The sequence below is a fragment of the Myotis yumanensis genome, unplaced genomic scaffold (genome assembly GCF_028538775.1).
Source record: "Myotis yumanensis isolate MYYU_CA2020_CCGP unplaced genomic scaffold, mMyoYum1.0.hap1 SCAF_13, whole genome shotgun sequence".
Lineage (NCBI taxonomy): Eukaryota > Metazoa > Chordata > Mammalia > Chiroptera > Vespertilionidae > Myotis > Myotis yumanensis.
Genome location: NW_027223764.1, coordinates 22,400,436 through 22,427,148, shown reverse-complemented (window position 1 = coordinate 22,427,148; position 26,713 = coordinate 22,400,436). Strand labels below are relative to the sequence as shown.

Here is a 26,713-nt window from a genome sequence, read left to right as displayed (position 1 = left end):
GACTTGTGAAAATCCTGACTTTTAAAAACCTGAAGGTCTCAGCCAGAAATACCAATAAAATTATTATTCCTCCCATTACAATTTGCACGATGGGAGTAAGGGCAGTCTTTTTAAAGACAGGAAAAATAAGACTTCGAAATGTAGCAAGGACATGTAAACAGTTTCCTCTATCACCCCTATACATTTAGCAATGTTTCTATTTTAGAATTTACAGACCCTAAAGCCAGAATATCATTCTTAAAGGGTTTGAAGAAAAAGACTTTGTTACTGTCTAGAAAACAGTATGGCATAAAAGCAATTCGTATGCTCCATCAGAGAGCATGGCTCTGTAAGTACCTGCAGGACTAGAGACACGGCCCCGTCCTCTTCCTTCCATCCCCTACCCTAGCACAATGCCCTGCAGACAGCAGGGGCTCAGTAGTAAAATGCCACATGAATGACAGCAGCCACCTACCAACAAAGGTGCTTCTGAACAACTTGTGTTCAAAAGAACAAAAAGTTCAGGAGAGGATGTGAGTGTCAGGACCCCGGACAGCTCCCAACACACAGTAGGGGCGGCTTCCTGGAACCCACTGGCTTGGTCAGTCCACTTCTGAAAGCGCCCCAATGTCACAGCTGCTACTTATGAGTGGCAGCTCAGGTTAGTGAATGAAACTTCCCCCCAAGACTTGAGGCACAATATGGTCTTGTACAAAAGTGCCTCGTCTTAATTTTTCATTTATAAAGTGGGAAAACAATTACACCATCCTATTTACTTCCAAGGTGATATAACACAAATAAATGACATATCCATGAAAACTGCCCTAATGCAGCCAAAAAACACGAGAGTCGGGCACACAGCTTTCTGAAGTGTGCATACTGCCCATGAGGCCTGGAAGGAGCATGTGAGCATTACCCATTTTATAAACTTCACTCTGTGGCACAAGTCTGGTTATTGACTAGATTCAGAACCTGGACTAATTAACGCGAATGGCTGCAGATGGAGCAGGTGTCAATGGTGGCTTGGCCGCCATCCACGGGGATCTGCTCTGCTTGACGATCCTCATTCAGGGGAGGAACCCAACAGTTGCCCTTTTCACCTTCTACTTCATTACCTGGGCCAAACTAGGAGTTATCAGGCCAACTGAAGTCTCCTGGGAAGTCTATCCGTCAGTGGGGCTTGAGAAGCTGAGGACACTGTCCCAACTCACCTGTCCTGGTCTACCTGAACAAACTCAACATGAACACCTAGAGCTCCTCAACCGAACTGCTCACCATGCATGTGAGCACACTGAAAACGCTGCTCTAGAGACACATTCTATGCCAAAGGGAAGAGCACCTGTGTTCTCCAAAACAAGGGCAGCTGCTAAATTCACCTGTAAGTTGAGCTAAGGTAAGGTGAGTGCAGCAGGGAACAATTTAGCATTTTCCTCCACCTGGGCTGAGCTGTAGGGGTCAAACTAGGACACCAAGCCCCCGGGCCACGTTTGACAGCGTCCTGACCTAACCCATTGTGCTGCATCTAGAGTTTTGAGAAGGGTCCCAGCATTGTATCTGATATCTCACTGTAATTTCTCTTAAAAGCCTCCCTCCCCGAAAAGTTTCCCTCCTGCTTGATGAAACTGCATGAATCGCTTCAGTTTAATGAGCCACTTGAGCCTGATTTGGAGGCATACAAGGGATGCCAGTGAACATTAGTCCCATCAGCCAATTGCATGGCCCTACAACTCAAAATGTGGCCCATGCACCCTCAGCATCAGAATCCCCCAGGATGCACATTACCACATAGTTTGAGCCCTAGATCCCTCCCCAGACCCACTTGATTAAAATCTCCAGGAGTATAACCTGGAGAGGACTATTTAAATGCATTTTCCTGCCGCTCAATGAGCCACGTACTCTGAGCTTGAGAACACAGCTCAGATGAACTCTCTAAGAGCAGGGGATGTGCCTTGTTCGTAGAGAATTGAGAAGAATGCCCAGAACACGGTGGGGATTCAATGAAGTCTTTCTCTTGGGCTTTCCCCCGTGGGTTGGGGGCCTGTCCCTCACAGGATGGGCCCTTTAACTTCATGACCAGTGAGGCGCTGTTTTGCCACAAAGGCCTTGGGAGCCACTACTCAGGGTCCCCAGCAATTATCTGCCTGTTGAGGAAATAGTCCTAACATTCATACAAGGCTTTTATACCCATTTGCTCAATCATATTCAACTCTTTTTTTTTTTAACCTAGTCTCTGCCATGGCTGTGGACAAGAGTTTGTTTACTTTGCTAAATCCACACAAGAGTGACTCTCTTCCTCCCCTGCTCCTGGTGGAGAAACGGCTGTTGGTTTTTCCACCTGATTCGTAGCTTTCCTCAGCTCTCAACAGTACACCTGCCTGCCTGTGGCGAGCACACCTAGCCAGAGGCAAGGCCACAGAGGCTGTTTTCTCAGCGAAGAACCAAGTTCCTTCAGGAAGATGTACATTCCGAACAGGACAGCGAGGAAGAGGGAGGGAGACCGTGAGCAGCCGCGAGAGCCCGGGACACACGGAGGCATGCACTCGGGACAGCAGACCCGGCTCCAGCCATCACGCAAGCACAGGCAGTAAGCACTCCCTCGGAACTTAGTGCTCCAGTGAGAAGGGCTTTTACTGCCAGGGCAGACATTCAGGAAAGCCACGAGGAAGGGACCCCAGCAAGCTTACGGTACTTGAAACAGCTCCCGTGAGGTCAGGCTCCGAGACGCTGTGCAGGCCCTCCGGGACTGGGGGGACCAGCGGAGGCGGTGGTGAGAAGGATGGTGGTGTCTGGCTAACGGGGGGGTGGGGGCCCGGAGCGCTGGCTGGCGGGCTGTGGTGGGGCCGCCTCTGCAGATGAGGGGGAATGAAATCATCTAGAGTCGGGAAGGTCAGAGGTGAGCTGGCAGGGGCGGCCGCCGGGACTGGGGGGCCCAGTGGCCCCCGAGGTGCTGGAGGTCTGGCAGTGCCTTCTTGCCCTCTGTCAGTATTAACCAGGTAGAGAGGGACAACTATGACCTCAGGCTGGGCTGGGCTGGAGGAAGTGGCGTCCTGTAGGAAATAAGGGGTCGTTACGCAAAGGGGGACGGCAGCAGGGGAGAAGGAATTCCATATTTAAACAGTTGAGCGTGGACATGCAATGATGTACTCTGAGAACTATTTAATCGGTGCCCTTTGCTCAGGGTGCATGAGACAGTCGGTGCTAGCCAGCTGGCCTCCTGACACTCTATGACACAGAGGGAACCCCATCCAACTTTACTTTCCATCCATCTATTTTTGAATCCTTTTAACACTTTAGGAGAGAGAAAGAGAGAGAACAGGCAGGCAAGCTGTGTTTAACCCCCAGAGCCGCTTGCGGAGCCTGAAAGCTTGGGAGTAAATACAATTTCTTTGGCACTTGTTATAAAACATAAACGCCGTGTCCCACCGAATTATCTGGCTACGTATTCCACGCTCTGGCGTACTTACATATTCACAGGAAAGACAGACAGGGAGACAGAAAGGACTGTGCTGAGATGTTTAGAGAATTCGGGATTCAAGCTGCAGCAGTATTAACGAGGACAGGGAGGGGAGGGCAGCCCGGAACACAAACGAGCTCTCACATGAGTTCCAAAGAGACGGAGCAGACACACAAACATTCCTAGTTCCTTGCCTTGGCTGGATAACACGGCTGCAAAAGGTAAGGTTCTTTTCTCCTCCGGTTTTCGGGATCAGAGGTAACCTGGGGGCCTAGCACAGGTGGTCCCACTGCATCTGGGAACGAAGGCCGAGTCCCCAGGGAAGGACTCTCGCCACGGTTACCAGCATCTTTACGGGGGTCAAAGAATAGCTTGGAAGAGTGAGGAGGAGCAGAGCGTGGCCTTCCCGTGCCCGCTGAGCAGGAGACAATGCTGGGAGCCAGTGCTCGAGTGCCTTGGGCTGGGTCACGTGCAACACGAGAGCAGCTTTCCGATGCCACCGGGCAAATGTTACTGGCTAAACAAGGTACATATAAGCTGCTGACCTTTTTATCCCCAACTGCCTTATGACGTGGGTTAGAGCTCACATTCCCACTATAAACTGTCCTGGTGGCTGCACAGTGGCGCTGGGGTTGGGATGAAGCACTGGGGGACGTGGAACCTGGAAGCGAGGGCCCAGGACACACCACACCTTTGGGAGCTGATCTGGCTGCCAGGGGGACAGAGACAGGCTGGGGTGGTGAGGGGCTCTGCTGGCTGGGGGTGCCGGGTGGGGCGTAAGGCTTTGGTGAGCTCCGGTACAGCGAGTCCTTGGAGGCACCGTGGAGGGCGGGGGGCTGCCATGCAAAGTGGCCCACTTTAGGGAGAGGAGGGCGTGGGGGAGAGAGAACCTTTAGTATGATTTTCAAGACACAATATTAAGACAGAGAAAAGAGAGAGAGGAGGGGAAATGGAAAGAAGGACGACCATTAGAAACAGCAGCATAACATGATCTGAAGAAAAAAACAAATCTAGACAAGTTTTTAAGCAAATCCTCAGCGTAGACTCTCATGGAGTCTACATCTCTCTCCGGGTCAAGCCGAGGACCGACTCACTCACCTGGAGGGGCAGGCCCGACCCCTCACCCGCAGGAGGGAGCTCAGCCAGCAGAGCCCCGCGCTGAGCCTATGTTGACACCGATCCTTGGCTGACCTGCACTCTTAGACCTCCTGACTGAAGAAGGGTGCCCAGGGGCTAAGCCAGGGGAAGAAGCCCCAGGCCTCCAATTACTACACCTCCTCTCCTCAAAGATTCTCCTCTTCATGCTTTTGCCTTTAAAAGTTTAAGTTCACTGAAACCCTCAAGGGTCTTTCATGCTTTTCCCTCAGGAAACGGAGACTGGGAAGAGCCATCCTTATTTGTGCTTCCAGGAGACAGAGGTCTAACGGAATCCCTGAGCTCTAGCACTCACTTCCATAGCAGAACAAACTACAGCTCCCCAAGAAGAGAGCGCTAAGGGCTTAGCACCCACATGTGCTCTCTCCTCGCAGGAAACAAGTCGATGGAACTAATTATTAGAAGGAAGACAGGCGTGGGCTGAAAAGCACGTAATCTCCAATTTTTGACGTACATGGAACAAAGGGATCAGACAATGAAGCACCCGATTCGCCTACCAGATTGGGCTGTACCTGATTTATCAAAGTCCAGCCATTCCCTCCCAGCCCACTAGGAGGCAGTGCATTCTGGCGGGATGTGATCAGCCCCAGGGCTCCTGGCTTCAGAGCTAGAAAGCTGCAGGTCACATCTCACTCCCTCTCCCTCCACATGACTCCTCCTTGGGGCTCAGTGGAGCAGAAGGGCAGGAAATGGGGTAAATCTCCAGATTGATCTTCATGTCAGTGAGAGCCATCTGTCAACCTGTGGCTCACCTGGGAATTAGACCATAAGATGCGCAGTTTATTTTCCTAGTGTTGAATGGCTGAATGTCTGTGTCCCCCCAAATTCATGTGCTGAGCCCCTAACCCTAAGTAATAACTTTTAAAGGTGGGCCTTTAGGAGGCACTTAGGATTAGATAAGGTCATGAGGGTGGGCCCCCATGATGTGGATTAGTGTCCTTATAAGAAAAGGAAGTGACCAGAGCTCGCTCGTTCGTTCTCTCTCTCTCTCTCTCTCTCTCCCTCCCTCCCTCTCCCCCCTCCCCCTCCCCCTCCCTCTCTTTCTCTCCCTCCACCATGTGAGGACATAGTGAGAAGGCAGTCATCTACGAGCCAGGAAGAGAGCCCAAACCAGGAACCAAATAGGCCAGTACCTTGGACCTCGCAGCCTCCAGAACTGTGAGAAATAAGTGTATGTTGTTTAAGCCACACAACTACGGTGTTTTGCTCCCGCAGCCCAAGCCTAGACACCTAGATGCCCTTCACTGGCCCCCGTCTTTAAAGATAACCGTCCTCCAAATGGCACAGGTGAGATCATTAGAGTGTGGTCAGTATCTGGGTTGTGACCCAAAACTGGGAAGATACACGGGTATCAGTCTATTTTGAGGTTGCTTTTTATTTTTATTTCTTTGTGGAGTGCAGGTGGCAAGGGGTAAAGGAATATTAGCAAGGGTAATCGGTGAGAAATAAAAACGTTCTATGAGCTTGGATTAGAATATCAAGCCAGAAGCGGTAGATGACCTATCCCTTAACAAACTCGGTTTTCAAATAACCTGGATGGAGCAGAGCCTCCTTGGGTATCTTGGGCTGACTTGATGCCTAGCCTTCCACAGGCTGCCCATGACAGTGCCGGTGGAATGCGGCCATGTGGCAGCTAAATACTGGCCAAAAAGACAAAAGGAGCAGCCCCTGTTCAGTAGTAACCAGAAGCAAAGCCTTCCGGACGTGCTCACCTGGTCCTGGTGAGCGCAGGCTGGAGGCTGGGGTGTGTTTATGGACTAAACGATGCTCTCTAGAAACAAAGTGCTTGAACTGACACGCATCCCAGGGACCGTGGGGGTAAGGTGATCATGGGGTCAGGGAAGTAAGTAAAAGACAATTTTGAATTAGGCTCAGATTTACTTTTACTTTGAGCTGGAGTGTCCCACATGTGATTCCTTCTTGTCCAAAGATAGAAATCAATTGCAATGAGGTTTTAACTGGATTTGGCTCTGGCCATATACGGTGCCGCAGCTGCATTACATCAGAAGCGAGCCCTCCCAGGGCCTTGACCCGGGGGCGAGGACGCCTCCCCAGAGTGCTGACCACGCACTCAGAGCCAGAGGCCTTCCTGTCCTGGGGCTGCTTTTAGCCCCAAAGAAGGAGGGGGGTAGACACAGTTCCTTTACATGGAAGGCACTGCTTCATTGTAAACGTGGTAGGAACCACACTGGCAGTCTGCATCCTCCCCAGCAGGCTACTAATGAGATCTCATTTCTCTTAGCAGAAGGTGAGGCAATGAAAAGACGGGGCTGCTTGGAAGAATCTGAGCGGCTCCTAGTTCATATCGTTCCGGAAACTACCAATCCCCACTCCCACTGGGGACACCAACACGATGCTGTCAGGGAGAGGGGCAGCCCTGGCTCCTGTCACTGGGAGCAAGGGCAGCAGGGCAGCAGGTCCAGGCTGGCAGGAGGAAAGGAAGCCTGTGGGAACATCAGGGACAGGCTCCCCCTGAAGCTTCTGGACCCCAATCCAGTCCTTCTGAGGAGATGCTAGGTCTGTAGGGATATGAGAGCCCCCAGCTACCTGGCTGTTCTGGGCCAGTGAATACTTGCAGCTTTGGCAATGGCTCTACAGACAAGTTGTATTCAGCCAACAAATGCAAGAGGTAAGGCATGACCTAAAGGTTCTTGACATCTGGATGGGCAACTTAACTCTGAACATACAGGATTCAACTGCTATAGCAGCGATTTACCAGGCTCCCTTTTAAAAAAGCAACATCTCGGATAGTGACAGGTAAGAAAATATGCTATTCACAGGCGATATTACAGGATGTTCACACTTATATTATGAGGCTTACAAACTCCTCGAGGGCAATATTTAACAGTGATCTGAACACAAGTGCCCAATAAAGCTGCGGTAAACTCATGTGTTTAAAGTGATTGTTCAGTTCACATGCTTTAAAAATCATCTCTTTTGAAGAGCTGCTTAAGAAGCCAAAAGGGATCAGTGAGCTCTCCTTGAGCTAAGTCACCGAGGGGAAGAGGCGTGCTTGTACGTTTGCCTGGCGTGGGTCAGCGCTGTTTCCTAACCGGGGCCGAGCTGCCTGTACCCATTCTGAAGAAGGAAGCCTGTCGGACGCAGGCAGCACGCTTACCCGCCAGGAAGGTGGTAGAAAGGCAGAACTAGGGCACGCCACCTACTGGGCAACCCAGGTCTGTGTCTGATGAAGACTTCGAGGCGCATTAGCAGCTCCTGGTTCTAACCAGTAGCCCTGGATGCACCGGGCCATGTCCCGGAGAGGCGGCCATGGTGGGGGAAGGCTTGGTGGTGCTGCTTGGCACACAAGGTAGACCATTAAGTGACCAGCTCTAAAGCTGGGAGGCGGGTCTACAGAGAGGAAGGAGGATGTTATCTCCGACTCGGTTTCTTTTCAGGGGCCAGTCCTCGGGAACAGGAACCAGAGGATCGCTGGAGAAGGCGTGTGGGAGCCAGGAAGGAAATGCAGAATTCCCGGGTCTGGTGGGTCCTGGGAGAAGGCACCCTGACAGAGGCAGGCACAGGGAAAGGACCCCCTGAGGAGCACATTTCTGCAATATATTTTGCACAGCACAGCTTCCTTTAAAAGAAAGAGCTGCTCCGTTCCATGGATGCGGCTCCTCTCTGTAAAGACGCCCCTCACAGATTGCCTGGATTAAAACAGGGTCCATTCCTTTCCTTAAAATAGCAAAGTAGCCACAGGGAGGGGAGGGCCATCAGGAAAACAATCTAGGACAAGGGACTGAAGCAAAATGATCTCTACTCCCAGTTGTACACCTGGGGGCAGGGTGACAGGTTTAAACTACAGGTGCTCCCATTTTGTCTTCTAGCTGCTGCTCCTGGGCCAGGGCGTGAGGTCTGGCCACAGCTCCCCATCTTAGGCTGAGAAGAGAAGAGTTGCTGGAACTCTTACAGCCCCACCTGCAGCTGGTTACCGGAATAAACACAAGAGTGCACTCGTGTCTTGAATATTACACTCTAAAGAGTTTTTAACAAACAGGCTCAGAACTTTCCCCCACATCCAAGGCCAAATGGCTTCCCTGTTCCAGAACATTCCTAAACACACATTACTATTATAACACATCGGGCCTCTATTTCTAATCCCCTGGTGCAGACCAACCTGGTTCTACGCCTCTGCTCCCCTCAACCCCAACTCTCCCTACGGCTGGTGCATGAGTTTCTCCAGAGTGGCCAACAGCACAACTCTGAGCCAGCCCATTCCCCAGCGGAGCAAGCTGGCAGTACGACCTGAAGCTAAACGACTTAGGAACAGGTACCGCTCACTGGTGCCCACCCTGCCCTGGGCACATGCCTACCTGGGGCTTGTCGGAAGGAAGGTTGGGGTGCACGCTTCTGTAGCCCTTGGCAGCAAGTGAAGAGGGCTGGGCGTTTCCATTGGCATCAGCACTGGAAGAAAGCCGCCACTCATCTGCGATGGAAGAGAAAACAACACCCTCACTCGCAGGGAACGCTCCGGGCTCCCTCTAATTGAAGGGTCCCGGGTGGAAGGCAGGACAGAAGAATCAAGGGACACATACCTGCTGGGGGATTCTCTGACTCCAGCACTGTGTGTGGTGCAGAAAGGATGAAAACAAGAAAAAGGGAGGGGGGGACAGAAATGGTTACATTTGCAGGAAACAAGCATGCGCCCGACAGAAAGGCGCAAGTCCAGCGCCCGGCCGCCGGACACAGAATGCCCTCAGTCCCAGCGGCCTAATTACCATAGGAACCCACTCTAAGCCACGATGTGCTCACAGGCGCTGACCTTTGCAAACACAAGGCTCACATTCACAGCAATGAAGAAACAATTGTTCCTTGACATTCTTATTTTACAGACTGAAAGGCAACAGAACTCCACTGTCCAGTCCCTCCTCACTAAATCTCATCCCCTCCTTCACGCCTGATGTGGGCACAGAGTGCCCCCTCCTCATTAGCAGGGGACTAATGAGCAGACCCCAGAGAGGGAGAGTAGATGAGCACTTTTCCCGTGGCTGCTGGTGCTAGGCTTGGGGACAACATGATTTCAGCCCAGAGGTATCTGCTGTGGTAAGGGCTTCTTTTCTCCCCACTGCTTTTCTTCTTTCTGTTAAATGAGCCACATAAACATTTAAAATCTAATCACCCTTTCTGAGTTTTCACTGCACTACAAGGCACCCTTGTCTCCCTCCAGCCGGCTACTATCCTGCCCTCCCAGTCACTGCCCAGCACATCTGAGACCCTAAACCAGTGATGGCGAACCTTTTGAGCTCAGCGTGTCAGCATTTTGAAAAAACCTAACTTAACTCTGGTGCCGTGTTACATATAGAAATTTTTTGATATTTGCAACCATAGTAAAACAAAGACTTATATTTTTGATATTTATTTTATATATTTAAATGTCATTTAACAAAGAAATATCAACCAAAAAAATGAGTTCGCGTGTCATAGGTTCACCATCACTGCCCTAAACCTCTCCTAACTTGACCCACTTAACGCCATGGGGCAACAGGGCACAATGGTCATGAGCTCGGCTGGAAAGGCAGCTGGACCTCAATTCAAATCTTGACTCTATCACCTGTGGGCTCTGTGTCCCTGGGCAAGTGATAAGCCTCAGTTTCTCCATCTGAAGAATGGGGATAATGATATGCCTGCTTCATAAGGGTTGTTTTAAGAATTAAATGATACAATGCATGAGAAATGCTTAGCCCACACCTGGCAGAGCTCAGTAAATGTCTACTCTAATCATCTTCTGCACCATCTCTCGCCTCTCTTCGCTATCCTCCATCTAGCCCAGTGGTCGGCAAGCTTTTTCTGTAACAGGCCACACAGGAAATGTTTTAGGCTCGGCGGGCCATATGGTCTCAGTGACGACTACTCAACTCTTCTGTTGCAAAACAAGAGCAGACATGGGTGATATGCATATGAGCCAGTGTGGCCACATTCTAATACACCTTTATTTACGGACACAGATTTGAATTTCATGTAATTTCCAAGCGGCATATAATACTCTTTTGATTTTCTTTCAACTGTTTTTTTTTTTTTTTTTAAATATATTTTATTGATTTTTTCACAGAGAGGAAGGGAGAGAGACAGAGAGCCAGAAACATCGATGAGAGAGAAACATCGACCAGCTGCCTCCCGCACATCCCCCACTGGGGACGCGCCCGCAACCCAGGCACATGCCCCTGACCGGAATCGAACCCGGGACCCCTCAGTCCGCAGGCCGACGCTCCATCCACTGAGCCAAACCGGCCTCGGCCTTTCAACTGTTTAAAAATAGAAAAATCATTCGTAGTTCACAGGCTGTACAGAAATAGGCACGGCCACATCTGGCCCATGGGTATATTTGCCAACCCCTGATCTAGCCAATCCCTCAGCTTCCTTCTCCCTGGGCGCCTGCTCTTGTCTGACTCTGTACAGAGACAAGAGGGAACAACACAGCAGTTCTCCCAGCCCGAGGCTCCATTTCAGCGTGTCCCTCAAGGACTAGAGATGGGCTTTCCAGACGTCAAGTTGAGATTTACACACATTTATTGAACATTTTTCTGCCAGACACTGTCAGTCACTTTTGCTCCTATTTAGTATTTTAGTGCACACGAGGCTTTACTTCATGGACGAGGAAATAGAAAGGCCAACTGACTTGCCCAAAGTCACACAGCCAGGCGACGACAAAGCAGTCAGCCCCGGTCTCCGGAATGAAGTATGGCGCTCCGCCCACCATCCGTAGGATAGTCAGCAACCCCACATGGGCCGCAAAGCAGAGCCTACATTTCAGGGAGGTGTGGGAGCCACAAGGTGTCAGAGCTGCATCAGAATCACAGAGGACAGACTGCTGTGCTCTGCCCCCCAGAGCCTCTGACTCATGATGGGAGGTCAGTCCAAAAATCTGCATTTTTAACATGTTCCCAAGGGAGGCCAAGGCTGATGGTCCATAACCTACACTTTGAGAACCACTGATATAAGGAATACTTAAAAACATCCTGGTTCTGGAAAACTAACTATATCTATTTTTGTTTGTTTATCTCCCCCCCCCCCCCCCAATCTGGTCAGAGTTTTTACAGATTTCAGTTGTATATTCCTTTAGTAGGTTGTCTGTTGCATTTCTGCCCCTCCCTTATGGACAAATCACAGGTATTTGTCTTCTCTTCCCAACCATAGAAGTTGGGAAATTTACAGGACTTGAATTTTATTCACATTATTGCAATGTATTAGCTTGTGTGACCAAGGGCAAGCTGTCAATCACTCGAAACTTCACTCTCGTCATCTATAAACCAAAATCCTTACTCGCAGGGTTGCTGGAGCTCCAGAGGTCAGGTATGTGAAGTAGCCTCAACGTGATCATTTTCAACCCTCTCTGTTGCATCCATCCAGAACCCTGGCCCTCACATCAAACAGATCCTGAAACACCAGGTGACACACTGTGACAATGACTCTCCCTACTCCCTGGCACCTGTCACTTCTACTGTCCCACCCTCCTTTCTACATTATTTCTAGTCTACCTTTGTCAATCATTCTATCAAGTTTATTAGATTTACAAATACACTAACTAAAATATCAATAGGCTCTGAGTGAGGGGCTTTTCCTTAAAGGATGTGCGCTTTCTGCATGGATTTAGGGCACCTTATTTTGCACCTTCTTTGGTTCTCAGTTGGGTTGGTTCTACTCAGTGACACTGGCAAACATTATGTCGTGAGAAGAGTCTGTGCCGCCGAAGGTCTGGGCATCATAAAGGGACTCCCGTGACGGCACCAGACTGCCAGGTTTGAGTCCTGACTATCTCGCTAACTGCACATCCCGCAGCAAATGACTTAGCCTCATTTGTGAAAGAGACATTATCTACCACTTTTGAGTCATGAGGATCAAAGGGAAATGTCTGGCATAAGTATGAGCTCAGTAAAGTAGGAATCCAAAACATAAGGGAAAAAAATCTGCCCAGACATAGAGGTAAATTAGAGTTGCTAACATCTGCTATTTGATAAATAGTGTCAAGAACATAATATTCTTGGGGCTCAACCCACTTTTTCTTCTAATTCCAAGTCATTAAAACAGTTCTCCTTTCCCTGTGGGTCCCAGGACCTCTCTGAGCAGTCCTCCCCTCTCATCCTTTATAGGACAGCTGTGTTTCTGCAGTTTCGTCACCCTTCATCCGTTACCCAGTCTTCTGAACCTTGAAGGCTGGTGGTAGTATGACCATTATGTGCCCGAGTATAGCATGTGAAATCTTATACACATAACCATCAGCTATTAACTTTGATGTGAGGAGACTATCAGAATGCTTCCTTCAATAAATGTTGGAAAGCTGGGTCCTAGGTAGGCTCTACAGCTCGGAAGAGACCCGAGCCTTCCCACAAGAAGGAAGTAATATTTATTTTGCCTTATCTCTTCCTCCATATGTCTTTCACAGACAATCTTTTCTGGCCTGAGACCACAGCCCCATTTTTTTGAACTCTTTCTGTGCTAATTTCATTTTGATCTGTTCTACATTGTTTTACTGATCAGTTCTTCTTGGAAGCTTAGGATAACTTTCTCTGAGAGAATTGATACATTCTGTAGAGTGTCTAACAGATGAGATGTGTTAAAGTGGCTCTACGAGTGTTTTAAGCTCTTTATGTTTATTTTTTACTCATGTTATGTGGTAAAGAACTTAACCTTACTCAAAAACATCTGGCTCTGCCCTTGACTTCTGGGAGTTATTCTCTAAACCCCCGGAAGGTCATCCTGATAGGAGTGTCTGTGTGCCACACCAATAATGTGATTGAGGGTATCAGCACATGGGCAGTGGGAAAGCCTATGTAAGGAAGTCTCAACAAAAACTCTGGACATGCCCAGCCAGTGTGGCTCTGTGGCTGAGCGTCAGCCTATGAACCAGGAGGTCATGGTTCCATGCTGGGTCAGGGCACATGCCTGGGTTGCAGGCTTGGTCCTCAGTAGGGGGCATGCAGGAGGCAGTCGTTTAATGATTCTCTCTGATCATTGATGTTTCTTTCTCTCTCTCCCTCTCCCTTCCTCTCTGAAATTAATAAAAATATATTTCTAAAAAACCAACAACTCTGTGGACACGTGGCTCAGGTGCACTTCCTGGTTGGAATATCTGAGCATAGTGTACACCTCAAGGCCAGGAACTGCACGTCCTGACTCCACAGGAGAGGACATGGGAAACTCTGTGCTTCTCCTGGTTAATTTTAATCTGAAATAAACCATAACCATGAGCACAACAGCTTTCAATGAGCTCTTTGAGTCCTTCTGAGGATGGTTTTAGGAATCCCCTGAACTTGGAGTTGGTGTCAGAGAGAGGGTGTTCTCTTTTGGGGAATTTCCCGCCATCTCTCGGCCCTGATTCTCACACATGTGCTCATAAAAAGGACTCTGCAGTAACAAGGGCAGGAAGTGCCTTTAACTGCTTCAATGTTAATTTTCTCATGACACCTTTCTGCTCCTGCCATTTCTGGAGAGCAAATGCGAGGCTCAAACTAGAGGAAATGAGCTGATTGCAGGTCCAAGAATCTTCATGTCCAAAGCTGACTTGTTTCTCAAGAACCAGGCAGGAGTGGAGCCAACTGGCATAGAATGAGCAACATGTAAGATCTGACCTGGCTTTTGGCTTGTGAGTCAAAATGCAGGGACTGATGGTCTTCAGACTACACCAGACAGGAAGCCTATCACACCCATCACCAGTTCAGGCTCCCCGTCTCCTTTTGAGTAAAAACGCCCTGACCTGGGATGTGGTGGGGTCACTCTGAACCACAGGGCCAACACTGAGACTGCCAGGCAATGGCATCAGGAAGCAGGGATAAGGTAATGCCTAACTCAGTAACCTTAGTGGTTCTGATTCAAAAACCAAGGCCCACGTTCTGAGATTAGGATGTTGGTTGGGAAGCCATGGTCAGGGACCCAGAGTCAAGCTACCACTTGAGAGCAGGAGTCTGGACTGTGGGTTTGAACTGGGGAACCCCAAAGGCTCCATTTGTCCCTGATCCCCAGCATGTCCACCTCCCCATGTTCATGTGATCAGGTGGCTCCCGAATCCATACTTCGACTCCAAATTTTCTCCTAGAAGTTCTTTCCTTGCCAAAAAAATTCAAGATGTCTAACAAAGGAATTCAACAGCCCTTCACCTTCCTGCATAAATCCACCATTTCCACGAGTGCCGGTTATTCTCCTGTCCGCACTGAGCTTTACCCCTCCGTGCTCCTTACACACACCTCACTGAGCCCTGCCCTTTCACTCTTCCAAATCCACTCACCCTTGGCCCCTGCTCTTCATTCCTGCTGCCACCACGCCAGGCCCAGGCCCTCATGGCCTCTAACTGAAATTACTGAACCTCTTTGAAGGGCCTCCTGTCTGCAGTAATTAGAATGGTTACATGCCTGGCACTGTGTTAAGTGTTGATATGAAAGAGCTCATTGAATCCCAACAACTCTATTACGATCATTCCTATTTTGTAAATGAGAAACTGAAGCTCTCTAAGGCTGAGTGATTTGCCCATATCACAAAGACAGTAAGTGGCAGAGCTGAGCCTCGGACAGCTCTATGATTCAAGGACAAGCCCAGCATGAGAGAGTTGGAGCAAGGACTGGAAATAGGGGGTATCTCTGAAATGTGGGTGTCAAAGGCTCATGTAGGGAAAGAAATCAGATGCAGGTGCTGGGCAGTGTGGGAGGCTGGAGCTTCCAGTCTAGGCCAATGATCAGCAACTTGGGAGACCTGTAGGAATGGAAGATGGTGGCAAAGGCAGGTAGCAAGGTGGGGGGAGGGGTAGACAGAGCAGCCGGGGGACAGATACTGGCCTAGTGATCAGGGAGGGAGCTGGACACTATCTGACATTAGTTCTCTGTGAAGACATTGGGAGTAGAAAGCATGCCCAATCCTTGGCAAGAGCCACTCATTACCGCACACTTGGTAGGGCTTCCAGTCCAGGCTGGGCATGGCTACCTGCAAATATTGTTCAAGACTGTTTTCATGAGGCAGGTCCAGGCCCAGGGCCCCCCAGGCCCAGGACAGGACTTCAGACTGGTGTGGGCCAACAAGTTGTCATCCAGAGGCTCAGAGGGAGGGAGTAGGCAGGGATGAGAGGAGGACGAGGGAGCCAGGACGCTGGTCCATGAGCAGCAGAGTACAGCGACAAGATCCCCACTCCTGAAGGTCCTATCTCTAGAGTCACATCCTTTTAACCTCACCCCCAGTATTAACTCGTTCCAGCTCTTAACCAGTACGGGGCTCCCGCCCCCCCCTACTTAAAGCAAGCTTATTCCTTCCCACTCAAACTGCTCTAGTACACAATCTTGAATTTGTCCAGTGAATGGAAATCAGTTTGTGTCAGGTCAGTTTCCAAACTTGTCAGGCCACAGAGCATTTTGGGACTAGAATGGCTTGGAAACCATGTCACCCAGGCCCTCATACTTCAGATGTGCTTAAAATGTGTGACTTAACCACGGTCAGAAAGCAGGTAGTGGATTAGGGGCCCACACCTGGCTCTCCTATTACAACAAACTGCCTTCTGTCCTCACCGAATGCACCCAGAATTATTCTCCCTTTTCCTCCCTTCTCCCCCCTTCTCATCACAATTCCCAGCGACTCGCTTAGTGTCTGACACAGAGATGATGCTAAGTGAATGGCTGAATGAATAATTTGGATTCAGTGATCTCAATTTATGAGGATGAAAATAATCTACTAAGATTAATTTACTGTGAAGTGTGAATGACTGATAGCTATCCCCTAATTCTTCAGAGTTTTTGCATTTTAAAACATGATCTTTTATCACCCAAATTAGCTGTTATAAATTTATAAGACATAGAATTATTTGGGAACTAGACAGAGTTTCCTAAAGTGACTCAAATAACTGCACAGTCCTGTAGTGAAAGCCTACTGACAGTGTGGCCCTGGGTGGGTAGCTCAGTTGGCTCAAGTGTCATCCTGATATGCGAAGGTTGAGGGTTTGATTCCCTGCCAAGGTACATATAAGAATCAACTAATGAATGCATAAATAAGCGGAACAACAAATCGATCTCTCTCTCTCTCCCCACTCCCCTACCCCTCTTTCTCTAAAATCAATTTTAAAAAAAAGAGTAGCATTTGCATTCTGATAGTGCCACACTATAACCACCAGGGGGAGCTCAAGGCTCCTCCTTCCATTCACCTCTCATTCACCACCAGAGAAAGGACCAGGTGGTGACCAGTGTTTCATTGGTCAGGAGGAGGATTTTTCTCTTTAACCATCACTTGGGATTCTCTCTTCCCCTAAAGTCCTCTAGCTTGGGAGATGGATTTTCCCAATTAGGCCTGAAGAGGCTGGATTAGACTTGTTTTAGGAAGAAATTATTTTGCCTTCACTTCCTGGCCCCACCTTTCCTGGAGACGAGAATGGCAAACAGCAGTGGGGCAAGAGTCAGGTGTAAATTCAGGAATCGAGGGCCATGAAGCTACTTTTGAGTTTTAGTGCTAAAGGCCACTCACGTTTTCCCTTAGTCAAGGGAGAAGAAGCTCACACTCCAGCCTGGCCTCGCCCTCAGACATCTGCCTTGGCACCTGCTCCCGGTGGATGGGACAGAAAGAAAGCCAGTTCCCAGGATGCTGGGCGCTGACCACCCCCATCTTGTCTAATTCCCTTCTATCACCACACACTGCTCCCCACTGTGCCAAAGAGTTTTCATGCCCCCCTTCCTTTCCTCTCCGGTCCCAAGGGGGTTGTCATCACCCCAATTCCTTTTCTCCCTTCATTTCCTTCCTTTGAGAAACTCCCATCCCCTATAGTAGCTCTCAACTGGGGTCCTCGGACAGCAGCATCAGCCTGACCTGGGGACGTCAGAAATGCAGAACCTGGGTCGGCACCCCAGCCCTTCAGGGGGGAATCAGGAATTCTAAAGCTCTGACGCGGGCCCAGGAACCTGTATTTTTATCCAGGTGATTCTGATGCAACGCAAGTGTGAGGACCGCCCACTGTCCACAGAGTGGAGAGGGCCGTCCCACCCGATCCTGACGGTGCCTGTGGAACCTCAATGTCAGCGTTTCCCAACTCCCAGGACCCTTGGGTTGTGGAGAGCTCTCTCCAAAGCAGCCAAAATAACCAGGTCTTCCCAAGGTTACCGAGCATTTAGAACGAGAATGGCTTGTAAGCCATCTTGCCCAAGTCCCTCAGGTTTCACATGTGTTCAAAGGTGTGACTTATCCAAGGTAGGAAAGCACTACCAAGGTAGTGGATGAGGGGCCCATGTCTGGCTCTCCTGCTGCAACAAATGCAGCCCATTCCATGCCACCAGGTGTGGTGCAAAACACCTCCCGCACTTGCATCCTCACAAGGATGCGGGAGGCAGTGCAGATGAGATTACCAGCCGTGAGAGACTAACTATATCCCGGACTCGCACAGCCAACAGGTGAAGGGCCTGAACAAAATCTACCAGGTCCCGAAGTCCCAGGTCTAAACCTAGACACCCAGGCTTCCCGAGTGGTGGGTCGTGTGGGGAGCTGGGCTTCATACGGGCTTCTTCGTCTCTGTAGCCCCTAGTCTGCACTGGTCTGAGACCTGCTCTTTTGGTCCTGCTCCCTGAGCTGCCAGGTCACCCCCGCCAAGCCTGACCCCTGCCCCACCTCTGCTCTCCTGGGAGCCAGGTCGGTCAGCTGCCTGCACTTCTCAGTGCCCTCTGGCTTCCTCTCAGCCCCAGCCCTGCCTGGCCAGGCACAGCCAAGCCCTCAGAGACACCTAACCACTAGCCCATCTCTCCACTGCCCCCGCCCACCCCTCCCCCCCCGCCCCCGCCCCGGCCTCCAAGCCTCTCTGTCCTCACCAGTGCAGTCAGCAGAGACCGCAGCTCTGAGATAGGGTGTCTGCCCACCTGTCCAGTCAAAAGCTAAAATAAAGTGGTGGTTGCTGCTGCGCCTCTGCCAGAAGCAAGAGGGCCCTGTCAGTTCAGGGCATTGATCACCATGTATCGCAGATGGGACAAAAAGCTGAGTGACCCAGGGGCCCCTGGGAGAATCAGGAAGCAGCTGATGAATCTGTGCCCTTCCCACGTGACTTGAATACCTGCCCCCAGTCGCAGGGGTGGCTCACCTGGTTTGCTTTCGTATTGTGGGCTTTCCTGAGGGCTCACAGGGCTACTGCTTGGGGTGTCCCTGTAGGAGGATGAGGCCCGGAGAGTCACGGCTCCCTTCCCAGTGCAGACTTTTGTAGGATCCATGTCTGAAAAGGAAAGATCCAAAAGGGAGGACTGAATGCACAGCTCCTAGAGGATTAAGCAACAGTCAGCAAGCAACTTGTTACAGCTGGGGGATGAGATGAACCTGGGCACAGCCACACAATCTTATGGTCAATGAAAATTAATTTGTGGGTAGTGGAGAGGAATGAACCCCATTTTCAGAGGTTTACCACCCATCATGAGGTTACGGGGAAATGGAGTATATGTATGAGTTACAATATCAGCTGAAGACTTTTCAAAATGAAAGCAGGTTTATTTCTTTTGTTAAATGAAGTGTAGGTTGGTGAGCAGATGTCTGACCAATTAGTAAGGCACAGAGTTTATGACAGATTTCTCAAGTTTCCAGACCATCCGTCTTAGAAAAGCTCTAGGCACATCAGGAATTCAGTGGTTTTCTGCAGAGAATCACTTCTCTGGTGGGAAAAGGAAAAGAAAACCTGCATCAGCAAGTCAGGACCCTGAAAAGATGAGACAGGATCTGCTGCCTGGGCAGAAAGACCAGGGGTGAGAGAGCCTCGCATTCCAACTTAATGAAGAAAATTCACACCAAAGGAAAGGACCAGGAATGCTAAAGCCTTCCCTGAACAGTGTGCGCGGCACCCAGCCGAGCCGTCACTGGGTCGCGACCTCTCCGCAGATGACAATGGCCTAATAACAGGCCCGGGTCATCTTTCAGAATCGCACTGAGAAGGGTTTCAAAACAGGCTTCAAAAGAGCTGGCTGCTCACCCTCCCGAGAGTCGGCCCGGGAGGCGCCGCCAACGCAGAGCACAGCCCTAGCAGGCGCACGTGCTCACGCTTCTTTCTGTGCGGCCCGAGCTGAACTGAATTCCACAGCACAGCTGGGATCGCTGACCTAAAATCGTCAAGCCTGGGATGATGAGGTCAAGTTTAAGGTGGGCAGTGGACAGGATTGGGGCTCAGACATCCACCTCATTCCCAGGCCTGTGCCAGGCGGAGAGAAGCGAAGCCTCTTTTCCAAGTTCAGCCCAATTCAGAGGGTCCCTGTGCGGCCACTGAATTCTCCGGGAGACTGGAGTTCTAAATAAAGTACCGGGAGCTGGAAACCTCTAGGGAGAGCCTAAGAAGTCTATGTACCTCAGACCTGCACAGAGTAAATGCTTAGCCTCTGGGTGACCCTTCTCCTAAAGAGGGGAAGGGGCACAGGTAGCTGTCAGTTTGTCTCCAGACTGGCTGGCTCACAGAAACACACACACACACACACACACACACACACAAACACACACAAACACACACAAAAACGAAGAAAGGAAACCAACCGAGGAAGTGAGAGGGAATGGCTCCTAAGCATGCAAGGATTAAGCCTCCAGTCTTTGTTAGAAGGAAAGAAGAAACACCATGCATGATCTGCTAACAATTAAAAGAAGAAACCAACCCAAGGAGAGGTACCTGGAGGGAGTACTAGGCCTGGAGAGCTTTTCACTGTCTTCACAGGAATTATTTTAACAGCAGAAATAGAGCGTGCGCGTGAGGGGTCGGTGGTTGCTGCAAACACAAAAGGGTAAATGGTGCCTCCAGGAAGGACATTGGGAAACACTCAGGCAGTTGAGGGACTCGGCAGGGACAATAGGAGGAAGTCGCCCACATGAAAAGAACACTAGAAAGAGCAGTAGATGCAGTGATTTGAAATAACCTGCTTTCTCTCTTTAGAGTTCTGTGCCAAGACGGCAGAACCCTCCCTCCTACCGGTGCCCGCGTGCAGTTGGTCAGTGTCTCTGTACCTCCTGCCACACCAGGAACTTGCCAAGATTTAGAGATGCAGATGGCCTGGCAAACAGAGGAAGGGGAGAGAATCAGGGTCCAAGGGGCCCCTGAGAGAATGCTGGGGTGTCTGTGCTGGGTTGTGGGTGGGTGTGCTCCGAGAAGGAGAGCTATGGCTCCAGCCCCAGGTGAGTGGAGGAAGAAAGGGACCAGTCTGTGAGTTGCCTGGTTCCTTCAGCCATCACAACTGCTTCCACAGAATCGTACCTTCTGGGGTCCTGTGCCTCCTCTGACAAGTATAGCCCTCTGTCCCCAAGCACATCAGAACCCCCATCTGTCAGACAGCAGATGGTCTTGCTTCAACCCACCCTTTCTCGGGCAAGAGGTTGCCAAGTGTCCAAGTGCATATTCAAGACTCAGGGCAGCACCTAAGTGCGCAGCCCGGGATCTGACACCGGCTGAGCTTTCAGACCGGGAGAACTCGTGGGGCACGGCAAGGGCTGCACGTGTGAAGGTACAAAGACGCTTTCGCAGTAATCCTATTTATTCGCTGCTCTCGAAGACCAGCTGGGAGACTGGCTGGTGGGAGACTTCTGTTATGTTACCATTTTCAGAGGAAGAAGCCAGAGGCTCAGAGAGCCGCTCAGAGTCACCCAGCTTCACTCAAGGAGAGAGGCTGAGGCTAGAGTTCACTGTCCCGGCACTGGGTTCAGGGACCTCCTCGGGCCACCAGGATGACCTATGGTTGCATCTGCCTCCTCTTCCCAACCAAAGGTGATTTTTACTGAAGAGGGAGCGAAAACCACCTCCATCTGCCGCCCTCCCCCCGCACCCCTGGAGCCTCTTCCTTAAGTGAATTCACAGGGACGGTGTTGCTGGCACCACAGGCTCTTTAAGCATCATAGCCCATCCTCTCCATGCTCCTCACTGGAGGACTGAACCCTCCCCTGGAGCCACTCCACAGGCACCACCCTTCAACATCTCCTGGTGCAATTCCACCTGATCGTCCAGGACCCTGAGAACACGGCCCCACACCCTGAGTACAGGAGGGCGGCCAGCAGGGAGGCAAGAACAGGCTGGCAGCAGGACACCTCTTGCCAGAGAAAGCGCCCCAAACCACCACCCCACTCCCCACCCCTCCGCTCTCTATGCCTTCCCTCTCTGGCTCTTCCTTCTGACTTTGCATTTGGCCTTGTCGAAAAAGGAATACTTGGCTAAACCAGCCTAAAATTACAAAAGCCAAACACATCAAACTCTCTGAAGTTACTTAAATGCCCAATGATAGGACTTCTGCCCTCCCTCTTGATACCCTAAAATTTAGTGGGGTGAGCATGGCGAGAACCACTGGCACCCAGAATCTGAAGCAGGAATAAATACTGCAGATCATGCAATGCCTGTGCTTTCTAGTCACACCCATGAGGACAAAGGACCTCCTGAGATGTCTGTACCTTATCACTCCAACCCACCCCTGGCTGCAGAAGAGCCACGGGAAGCCCCGCTGCCTGCTACCTGGGCAGCCACATCGAGACATTCGGGATGAGAGATGACAGGGCAAATGGGACCTCAAAGGTCATCTTATCCATCACTCATTTCGCACTTAAATCTTTCATCCTAAAATTTTTAAAAACTGAAAATATGAGAGGATGTGCATGAAATGAATGCCACTGAAATCATTTATTTCAGCAATTAAGGCTCCTGCCTCAGGGTCAGGGCTATGAAGGTGAAATGCCAGTGAGGAAAACTGCAGGCTGATAAATGCCATATGCAGCAGGCAGGAGGTACACCTTGGTCTGTATATTTGATCTGTTATTTGAAACACCCTGTGAGCAAGAGACAGTTTTTAATAAGTCACCTCACAGTGGGAAGCAGCAGCCTCAGACTCCTGAGATACAAGATCGTGCTCACGGTTTCAGAAACTCAGTGTGGGAAACAGGTCTCCAGTAAAGGGCCTGATTGGACCATGACTATTCCCACTGGGCAGGTGGTCCCGCCCCAACATCCTGCTCCTAGAAACGCTTCCCAGTACCAAGCTGGGCTTCCCTTTAAAAGCCTTACCTTTGTCCTGCCCATTGCTGCCTGGTGCCAACCCGTTCACCACGGCTTTAGAAGCGCCAACGTCACATTCTGGAGAAAGAAAGAAGCATGAGGCTAGGGATGAGGTCTCCCCAACATTTGTTGAGTCCCACCCGGTGGGAGGTGCTGGGGACATGGGGGCTGCTCAGGCCTGGAGATGGGCCCCGTTGGGTGTCATGGGAGAATTTGGAGAACTGTGTGTTGTCTGGACCAGGAGAGAAGGTAAAAGCTGCTTTCATGCTGCTCTGTCCACCAGAGGTTAAAACAAGTGTTTCCCACAGAACTGCTTTCTTCCTAATGATCATTTTTAATAGCGGCATATTAATCCTCCATGTAAACACACAGCATGAACCTAGAGAGACCCCACCTTTATGTGGATGGTGTTTTTGTTTTCTTGGAATTAAGACGGAAATTCCCAAGAGTGGAGTTGCCAGGTCAGAGGGTCCAGACTTTTTGGACTCTGGCTGTGAAAGCCTCCTTCTAGCACCACCCGAGAGGGAGAAGTAGGGAGACCTCACACAGGCACTTCCACACCCTTGCCCTCCAGCCCGGCCCTCCCTTCCTACTTCCTCTGCCCTTATTTTGCCAGGAGTAGGTAGCAATGCCAGTTTGGGCTAATTTTGATATTAGAAGAACAAAAACTCTTTAGGCTGCAGAACCAAAGTTTAAAAAAATGATAACAAAAACGAAAAAGCGTTACAAAGCAGGAGCTGCTGGCAGTACCTGAGCCCCTTGGAGGGAAAAGGTGTGCAGCATCTTATGCGTAACAAGAGCACCGAAGGCATCAGGGGCCAGTCCCTCCCCCCGCCCCCCCCCCCCCCCCAGGAGGACATTGGAGCTGGGAACCCATGGACGGAAGACCAGCCAAGCCTGGCGCCAGGTACTCAGTACTTAGGGAGCAAGGCCTCACTTAATCCTCACACAATCCCAATGGATTGGTGCTTCTAGGATGTCTGTTTTACGGAGGAGAATGCAGAGAAGGGTCCACCACAGGCCCAAGGTCACACAGTGGTACCTGAGGAAGCCAAGTTGTGGCCCTGAGCTATCCCACCCAGAGCCCTCCTCAGTCCTAAGCACACACTGTCCGCCCAGTTTAGGACCTGGCTAAAAAGGCACTGTATGTAAATACATGGAAAGACTTGTTTCTCATCCTCTGAGATTTCCGGAACATGCTGGAAATAACTCAGGATTGGGACACCCTTGAATAAGCTAGCCCTTTGGTCATCCCCCTCACCCCCACAGTCTACAGGTCATGGGAGGCTCCAGACGGGCTCAGTGGCTGAGGCGGGCCCAGTGGCCGAGGTGGGCTCAGTGGCCGAGGCGGGCCCAGTGGCCGAGGCAGACAGGTCTTAATCTCCAAATGGAAACTTCTCTGCCTCAAACTCTTGGCTGCACAATGAGCAGGGGCTTGTTCCATTCCCTGTCTTCCCTAGCCCATGCTTTCCACCCCAGCTCTAAATGCAATATACTCAAAACTGGTCATTTGTGTAGGTCTTGATTTTTACTACCACATGCACAGCAAAAGGGGAGCACACCACTCTGTCAGCCTGGATGAAGTAAGTGTTAGATTAGCTTGCACCCAGGGGCAATTATAGTCCATTGGTTTCTTTTTGCTGCACTCACTGGGATTAAGAAATGCCACTGAGGTGTATACATGTCAAAATTTATCAAATTGTATACTTAGATCCACAGTTTACTGTATGCCAATTATACCTCCATAAAGTTGTTAAAAATAGAGAGAAAGGAAGCTATTACAAAGATGAGGACACATGCATGTAAAGTGTATAGCATAGTTCCTGTCACGTGGTAGAGAATAAATCCTCAACAATGCATGTGATGATAGTGATAATGACAATTTATGACAAAGCTCTGGCACTTACCCAGGTTTCAAAAATAAAAAATGAAATGTAGTTGGAACCTTCAGAGTAAGTAAGAAATCTGGGTAAACTGCCCAGTTTTGTGGATTTGTCGAGAAGAAAAGGGTTTTAAATGACTTACCAGAGCTCATGGTGGTGACAGGACAAGTCTTTTGCAACTGGGGCTCGGCACTTGCTCTGCAGAAAAACAAAACCACACAATGAAACCAATGAATGGCAGGTTCCAGATAAGTCCCTGTGGCTCACATTGAAAAGGAAAAAACAACACATACATCCTTGATAAAACAGAGCTGAACCAGGAGTCAACGTGGCCAAGCTTCTGGTCTGCTACGTACTAACATGACCGCGGGCACGTCACTCAACCACCTTGGCCACAGTTTTGTTGCCCGTACTTGATTTCAATACTATGCCAGGAAGAGTCCAGCTCTGATCCTCTATAATAAAACCCTGATATGCAAATCGACCAAACGGTGGCTCAACCAGTCACTATGATGCGCATTGACCACCAGGAGGCAGATACTCAATGCAGGAGCTGCCCGCTGGTGGTCAGGGCACTCCCACAGGGGGAGGGCCACTCAGCCAGAAGCCGGGCTCACAGCAACATTTGGGCCGTGAACCAGGCCTCTAGTATTCGAATAAAACCCTAGAGTTACATGAGTGCACATGGGTCACGGAGAGAGAGAAGTTTGGAAAGAACCAAGTTTTAGGAGAAAGATGAATCACAATATTATTGGAGGTTAATAACAACAACAACAAGAGCAGCAGCAATAAGTATGGCTGATAAGGCACAGGGAAATGTTCAAGATGCTTTAATTATGTTAATTCACTTGATCCTCACAATGACCCTACAAGGCAAGCACTAACACTGTGTTGGTTCATACAGATGAGGAAACCGAGGTGCAGAGAGGTGAACAAAGAGTTGCTACTGGAACCCAGACAGCCTGAATTGAAAGCCCAGGCTCTTAGGCACTGCACTCACCACTGACACTCAAATGAATAACCCTCTCAGTTAGTATGGTCTCATCACCAGTAATGTCACTAGTTTCTTCTTTCCTAGAACTTCATGTAAATGGTATCATAATGCATGTAATCTTCTATATAGCTTTTCTTGCTCTGCATAACACAATTTAGCGTTTGGTCACATATATGTAGGCCTATTTCTAGACTTCATTCTGTCCCACGGATCTGTCTTTATGCAATAACTCACTGCCTTGATTACTGTAGCTTTATAGTAAGTGTTGAAATCAGGTAGCATGAGTCTTCTAACTTCGTTCTTTTTCAAAATCGTTTTGGCTTTTCTAGGTCCTTTGCATTTTCATATAAAGTGTAGAATCATCTTTCAACTTTTACCAAAAACAAAAACAAAAACCTGCTGGAATTTTTATTGGATCATTCTGTAGAAAGAAGGTCAAGGAATGGTCTGAGGCTCTGCACAAAGAGACATACTTTAGTTTCCTTTCTAACATGGGCACCTGTTTCCTTTCTAGGTGGCTGCCTTGCTGTCCTTGGAATTGACTGAGTAAGAATGCTCAAGGCAACAAGCAAATCACTCCAAGTCCTGTGCAGCCCAAATCAACATGAACTTTGCCTCTGTCACTGTCAATACACTTGAGACGACCCATGACCTTCAACAGCCCCCTTAGATCATTCTCTAAGAGGTGGTTCTCTCAGTCAAGGAGCACAACCTGTGTTCTGAATGTCCCAGTGGTTTCCAACCCTGGTTGATAATACATCAATTTGCTTCCCAGGACCGAAAGGGCTGTGGTGATAGCATCCAAACATTTTCATGTAAAACTTTATTTTGGTAATCAAATTTTTATGTTAAGGTTTTATTTATTTAGTTTTTAAAGCATTATTTAAGAAATGGTATTATTCAACCACAGAGCTATCTTCTTTTTTTAAAAAAATATATTTTATTGATTTTTTACAGAGAGGAAGGGAGAGAGCTAGAGAGTTAGAAACATCGATGAGAGCGAAATATCGATCAGCTGCCTCCTGCACATCTCCCACTGGGGACGTGCCCGCAACCCAGGTACATGCCCTTGACCGGAATCGAACCTGGGACCTTTCAGTCCACAGGCTGACGCTCTATCCACTGAGCCAAACTGGTTTTGGCCACAGAGCTATCTTAACAGAAAAGAACTTTTATTCCTTTACAGTCCTTCCTACCTTCATTTATTTGTATAAATAGCGCTTACAAAGTTGTAACCATATTTCTGGGCAGTTTTGTGTTCTAACTTTTAAATTAAATATTTCATGAACATTTCCTGAACTTCTACAGTC

At 49.5% G+C, this 26,713-nt stretch overlaps 1 protein-coding gene and 1 long non-coding RNA gene across 41 annotated transcripts in view; one reads left to right on the top strand and one right to left on the bottom strand.

Moving 5' to 3' along the window:
• The window catches only part of SORBS1 (sorbin and SH3 domain containing 1), a 217,758-nt gene that overhangs the window by 85,821 nt on the left and 105,224 nt on the right, over positions 1-26,713 (bottom strand). For 10 of the 40 annotated variants that reach the window (XM_070432621.1, XM_070432622.1, XM_070432623.1 and 7 more), the window contains exons 4-10: positions 24,552-24,607; positions 22,536-22,604; positions 20,169-20,264; positions 18,615-18,743; positions 9,127-9,153; positions 8,905-9,017; positions 2,664-3,026 (exon numbers count right to left, since the gene is read on the bottom strand). In XM_070432621.1, the coding sequence (XP_070288722.1) occupies positions 2,664-3,026; positions 8,905-9,017; positions 9,127-9,153; positions 18,615-18,743; positions 20,169-20,264; positions 22,536-22,604; positions 24,552-24,561 (807 nt within the window). In that variant the 5' untranslated portion in view covers positions 24,562-24,607. The remainder of the gene's footprint in view (positions 1-2,663; positions 3,027-8,904; positions 9,018-9,126; positions 9,154-18,614; positions 18,744-20,168; positions 20,265-22,535; positions 22,605-24,551; positions 24,608-26,713) is intronic. The other 30 variants (XM_070432648.1, XM_070432652.1, XM_070432662.1 and 27 more) reach the window with 8 other exon arrangements.
• On the top strand, positions 3,333-8,545 carry LOC139021870 (uncharacterized). Its single transcript, XR_011473563.1, has 4 exons — positions 3,333-3,654; positions 5,804-5,875; positions 7,987-8,071; positions 8,419-8,545. It is a non-coding gene; the product is annotated as an uncharacterized lncRNA (long non-coding RNA).